The following is a 6,727-nucleotide window of genomic DNA, read 5'->3' as shown; positions in this document are numbered from 1 at the left end:
CATAGAGTATGCCCAACGCACTCGACTAGAGTATGCCCAACGTACTCGGCTAGGGACTTAAAATGAAAGGAATTTACATTAAAGGTTAAAAAGGAACATACCAATAATCTCGAAGGTTACAGTAAGGGTAACTTAGTCTTTTTCATATTGACCAAAAACGTAACGGAAACAAATATTAGGTATGGTCTGAGTTAAAAAAAAATCTTTATAGGGACCAAGTGTCCAAATAACCTAAAACCACATGGACCATTCGTGTAATTTACCCTATAATTTATTATTATTTTTATATATTAAAATAAGAACATATTTGGGGAATTAGGGATTTAGGGTATTAGTAAACGAACTTTTTAATGAGCTCGAATCAAGCTTACGTTTATTCAGGTATGTTAAGACAAAAAAACGAGCCAAGCTTTTATAATTCTTTACGAGCTCGAGCTGATCTCAACACAATAACGCTCGAATCGAGCCGCGCTCGAATCGAGCCAACCTGAATCTGGCTATGATTGGGCTCGACTCGGCTCATTTTCAACCTACCTAAACCCGAAATACATAATTAACACCCTGAAATTTTAATAAATACATAATGAGTATTTATTCACTATAAGGCTAAAAGGAACATGGTAAAAAGAACTAGCCTATATTTAAATGGGTATTTATTTTCACATATCCCTTAAACTTATATCACACACACCAACTCCCTTTACACCCAAATTGTCACACAATGATAAACACACAAGAAATTTTATCTACTAACATACTTTGCAACTCTTCCTACAATATCCGGAACCTTCCGAAGATCCAATCATATATTCACGATGCGTCTTACATTCGCCAGCAGCCGCCCACTTGGCGCAGTTCTCATGTTCATCCGTACAGGCATCACTCGTATTATCCTCAGACTTGTCAAAGTTCTTGACATGGATCCACTTTGTTGCTGACCATTTCTCGCCTTCTATCACGGGGCAACTCCCGTGTAAGCTTAATACATCGATTGTAGCATTAGGATAAAGACTAAAGAACAACAATGCATCCCCTTTCTCCGGTTTCACTGCAAATTAACATTTCTTATAAACATGTGAATACCTCTATTTCCAAAATGTGTTTTAAATTCATGAAGACAAAACTTTAAAGATAAATGTGTTAGGGTGAGAACAATACTAAGTATGTGGGTCTGAAGTATTGTAATAATAGGTTGTGGGTCCTGTATGGATAGTTGATTTGAAGGTTATTGGGTTGGTTTGTAAATTTGAATATGGGGTGTTACGTATATAATTATAATTAATGTGTTTTGATTTCAAATTTAAATTATGTGTTTTTATTAGAACTTTCAAGGGATAGAAAAAATTACCAGCATAACCTCTTTTCGCACATTCAGACCAATCTCCATTCGCTTTCGGTTGAGATTCTTTTATCTACAAAGTTCGCAAACAAATGTAGCGGAGAGTATAAAATCTATTGGGTGGTTTGGGGTTGCAAATCTAGAAATCATCTTTTGGAGGGTGGAAATTATGTAATGTATGATTTTATGCTAAACTTTTTTAAGGGTTTAAAACAATATATAAAATGTACATTCATTTATTTTTTTATTCTATTATTTTACTTTCATTTCTTCCTAACAACATTATATTTTGAAAAACCTACCCAATTTTAACAAAGTAATTTAAATAGAAACCAAAAACACTCATACCTCTGACCTTGGAAAGACAGTCTCACCACCCTTGCGTACATTAGAAAGATACATAAGAACAGTGGCAACCCTGTGGCCTCCCTTTACTTGGTTGACTTTATCATGGAAGTAATCCCAATGTGGCTCATATTTTTGACCATATTCATAATGCAATACTTGCATAGCTTCTCCATTTTCAACAGGAAGAAATGTCCACGCAGAAATCCTTGATTCAATTCCAGCAACAATTTTATCCTTCAAATCAAAGATCAAACATTATATCGTTCATATTCCTTCATTAATTTTCCATATATTTACGTTTAATTATTAAAAGGTGAATCAGTTTACCTGAGATTTCCTAAGAAACATGCCTGAACTAGTTCTGATCTCGCTTGCTACACTCTCTCCAGATTCATTATCGGCAACCTTGGACACTTCCAGCTTATCCTTCGCCTGATTATCCAAATTCATGTGAATGTTACGATATCAACTTCTATAGTAGAAAATTCCCACATCATGAATGAATTTGAAAGAGTGAGAGTAGAAATGATTACGCACCAATTCAATGAGATGATCGCACTCTGCATCTGTTAAAAAGTTTCTATACAGAAACGCCCTGAACAGATTTCAGATTTTAAACTGATGTTCATGCAATCGCACAACCAAGAACATGAAGAGATGATTCAAACCTTGGACGCCATGAAATCTGGGTGACCCGAGTAGGATCAAAGGGGTGACCATAGGAATCACCATTTGGTAATCTGATAACCGACCCACGTCTGAAGAAACAAAAGTGAATTGGAATCCGATTAGAGAGTGAAATTAAGTTAATAGTATGAGAATTTGGATAAGAGGAGTCACATTTTGCGGAATCCTGAAGATTCGATGAAGAAATTGCGGAAGAACAGGATGGAACAGAGGAAGTACGGAATCAAGAAGACTCGAAAATCCATGAGGGGTCTTTGATAACTCTCAAAAACCCCTTTTCGAGAATTATTAGAGGGAAAGAAGGGTTTATGAAATACTTTGGATGGAAAGTTGGCGACCATCTTTTTGATCTGAAAATGAAAAGAGCCAATTGGGGTAATCAAGAATGGTAGATATGGTGAATCTCTTTAAACGGGTCGGGTCACGTTTGAATACTTCAAAGAGGGCGCTCTGTTGCGGTCTTTGTTTTTGAATTTACATGAGTTTTAGCTCCAAAACTGAAACTTGAAAGAAAGAAAGAAACAGTCAAATAAATTAACGTCTTTTAATCTCTCACAAGTCGAATCAGCAACTAATATTTTCATGTTTATGTATTTTGGAAAAAAGATGAAAATGGAATAGTCAACGATTATTCTAAAAAGCTATAGATTTATAGTCTAGTTTTATAGTTAGCTGAGGGGTGTGTTTGGTTACAAAGGAGTTGGTTCCGGTACGGTTCTAGGTACAGAAGTGGATAATTTGGTTTTGGAACCGTTCAGGATTGAAAATCTTTGATTTTGAACCGGTTTCGGGTTTAAAACTGAAAACCGGGGCTGATTTTGGCACATAAAATATAAAAAGGGTTTGTTTGATACTTTTGTTTACATGCAGGGGGTGTTTTGTAACATTGTAATTCATTTACATGCAACTTCTATTTGCATGCATGGGGATTGTTTGAGACTTCATTTGTGTCATATATGTCGATATATTTGGGTAAATAAAGCGATTGATAGTGCAATCTGAATTCATATACAAGTGATGCATCAATCTCTTCCTAACGTGTCGTATATATAAAAATTCATGTATAAAATACCAACTAAACCACATGAATAATATTGAATAGCAACCGGTTTCCATTCGGTTCCAACTGGTTCCCGTTCTAACTTAGGTCGTTGGGTATACGTGTTACGTGGGCCACATGATGCTGATGTGGAAGGCTTTCATGGGTTTGAACACCGCCTCCTTTTCCGAACACCTTCACTCTTTTCCAAGGTGATACTTTCTACATTAAAGGTCATTAATCATAAAGTCAAATAGTCCTTTCAAGCTTGCATGATTTCTTCGTCTGTCTTGGGCCGACTTCATATTTTTTTGGATCGTCTTTATTTTTCATTTGTTAATTTAACTATATATTTGGGCCCACGAGTATACTCTCTCCCAGTTCAAGCGAACACAACCGGGTTCTCGATTTCTCTTGTTGACTACACGGTGGTATATCAATGCTAGAATGGTGGTTATCATGGTAAGAGATTTCCATGTAAGGTAAATATTCGTCCCACTTGCCACCAAAGTCAATCATCAAAGATATTAGCATGTATTCAACCATTTAGATGGTTCTCAAATTTCCCAATCCGTTTGAGGATGATATAAGATGGTCAAATTTTATTTCGTCCCTAATTCTTTTTGCCTAGATTTCCAAAACTGTAAAGTGAATGGGGAATCCCTGTCGGACACAATTCTCTTTGATTGTCCTTAAATGGAGATCCAAATTAAGCCTTTGGATATCTTAGCCGTCGACTATTTTCAACAAATTCAAAGTTTATGTCCATCTTTTTTGTAACACCTTAATTTTTTTCAAACTTTTTTAAAAATTATGGTTATAAAATCTTTTTGGAAATTTACTCGCATTTAACAAAACTCGGTCCCACAAAATATTTACATTTAAATCATTGTGTGTTACCATTAAACATCAATACAACCATAACAAGCAGATACAAATTACATCGATACCAATATTAAGGAACTCAACAAATTTCACTCCATCTATCATGACAACACATAATCTAGCTTCTATCGATCAACACTCTATCCTTGTATATAACTTGGGATATATGATATTAATTAAAAGAGAAACGTAAGACAAAAATGTCATGTGAGCTATGCGGGTAACATTTATCACATTATCATCAAAACATTTCATATTTGCAAAACATAATTCAAATAGACATTTTTCCACATTCCGTTCCATATCAAAATATTTCATTAGTCATAACATATTCAAAAGACATTTCTTTTCAAATTTTTCATTAAGGACTAACTCTAATGTTGAACCGTTGCCATTTTTAAACTTATGGTCTAGCAATACCCCAAAGTCTATACCAATGTAGAAAGAACAAAATTAGTCCACCAATCCATCATTCCGTTAGGACATCTATCTCGCGAAAGGGAAGCGTCACCCCCAATAGATTCCTCTATATCACGTTACGGGGACATCATTGCTCGAGCAATATATCCTTGTCATTACTTTTCGTTTCTTATCATTACTTTCCATAATTTACACATTTCATGCGTTAGTATCAAAATACTCATTTTAAAGGTAAACATCTATATTTCAAAAATATTTCAAACATGTTAACAAAACATTCGTTCTTTCAAAACATTCTTTGTTTTTAAAACATTCTTTCCTTTTAAGACATTCTTTCAAAACGTTCATTTCAAAAGTATTTAAGACATTCATTTCAAAACATTTCGTATATTAAAGCATTGATATTTCATTATCATAAAATCATTTTGCCATGTACCTCAAAGTGGGAAAACGCCAACACATACTCACCTAGGCCACCAATGTAGATTGTTACTCCTTTCCAGCTCAAATCAACGGGTAAACACTCCTTATACACCACCTATATAATGTAGGTGAAGATCAACAAAATGACCAAAATAACCTTGCGGGTTATAAAAACTATAAACTCTTCTCAACATCATTTTTCAACCATTTCTAACTAACACAATTGGAATCAGGTCAAATAGAATCTTAACGAAGAAGTTAGAAATCTTTAAATTTACTAATAGCCAAATCTACTCAACCCGACTGAATGGTGTTGCACACCTTTTTTCTTCTTTTTACATCCTACTATGTATAGTTCTTGAAGGCCCTTTCCAATTCACTTTGTACCATCTGTATAGTTTCTCACACATGATTAGAAGGTATTTTATCATGCTAAAACACTTCACTTTATTCATTAAGTGCTCATTAGAACGTTGAGATTAATACAGAAAAATCTCATTATTTTAGGAAATATTATAATAAAATCCTAAAATTTTTTTTAACAGAAAAGTCCCGATTATTTAACATTTTGCCAAAATTAACAAGAAAGTCATTTTTTATATTTGAACAACAAATGATAGATTATGTGATTTTCTTAAAATAATGAGACTTTTCTGTTCAAAAAAAATTTTTAGGACTTTTTTTAACTTTTCCTGAAAGTTAGGACTTTTTTTTGTAGATTTCTCTTAAAGCCTTGAAGTATATGATGACCCTTAAGCTTTAAATGAAGTTTTAGATAGTCTAGTTTCTAATTGCACATTCTAATTCTCACATAGTTTGTTCCTAATTCATTGAGTACCAATGTGAAAGTTGTTAAGCATATAAAACCACCATCAATCTCATTATAAGTACATAAACTAACTATGTAATCCTCAATTCCATTCCATGTTCCCCAAATTGCCATTTGGGCCAAAACAATCACTAGAGTTAGACCTTCACTAGCATCCCTTCATGTTTATGTTCTAATATCCTCTCTAGAGTGGTAATTCATATTCATGAATGTCATTCACTTCTAGTATGTCAATCATCATGTAGTTATCCGTAGACTTCCCAAAATACCTTTATGGCCAAATATTCCATAAATTCAACTAAAGATCATCCAAGTCTTCATTTTTTTGCATTCATATCATTAAAATAGTATCCATTCATGATTATGAACTTCCTTTACTAAAAATATTCTCAACTATAAGTAGGGTTTTGTTTTTTTTATCACAATTTCTCCCAAAGCCACCTAAAATTCATGTTTATGTAAAATTCTACCATCATGGATGAACTTGAGCATTCCAATTGGATTTGTTGCTATCAAATATCATCTAGGCCAGAGAATACAATCCAATATCATCATCAATTGAAATATCCCCAATTTGGGGTTTCTAAGGTTCATGGATATTTTACCAAAATCATTAAATCCATCAATGTGATGATTGGATTGAAGTTAGAACCATGAGAACCACTCAATAGGAGGTTAGAAAACCAGACCCTAATCATAATTTTAAGCCAAATCGACATTGGAGTTTTTCCCCAAACCTTGAATTCGAAATTTAAAG

General features: G+C 33.8%; 1 protein-coding gene across 1 annotated transcript; it reads right to left on the bottom strand.

Annotated features, from left to right (window-relative positions):
* Positions 1 to 567: 567 nt before the first annotated feature.
* LOC145094747 (putative prolyl 4-hydroxylase 6) lies at positions 568 to 2,648 on the bottom strand. Its single transcript, XM_079032811.1, has 7 exons — positions 2,528 to 2,648; positions 2,356 to 2,445; positions 2,225 to 2,282; positions 2,015 to 2,119; positions 1,688 to 1,921; positions 1,349 to 1,412; positions 568 to 1,048 (listed from the first exon to the last, which is right to left on the bottom strand). The coding sequence occupies exons 1-7, from the start codon at positions 2,617 to 2,619 to the stop codon at positions 750 to 752; spliced, it is 942 nt and encodes a 313-aa protein (XP_078888937.1). The 5' UTR covers positions 2,620 to 2,648; the 3' UTR covers positions 568 to 749.
* Positions 2,649 to 6,727: the final 4,079 nt, after the last annotated feature.

Source organism: Lactuca serriola, chromosome 3 (assembly GCF_051521515.1).
Source record: "Lactuca serriola cultivar US96UC23 chromosome 3, Lser_US96UC23_V15, whole genome shotgun sequence".
Taxonomy (NCBI): Eukaryota; Viridiplantae; Streptophyta; class Magnoliopsida; order Asterales; family Asteraceae; genus Lactuca; species Lactuca serriola.
This window is presented reverse-complemented; position numbering and strand designations above follow the sequence as displayed.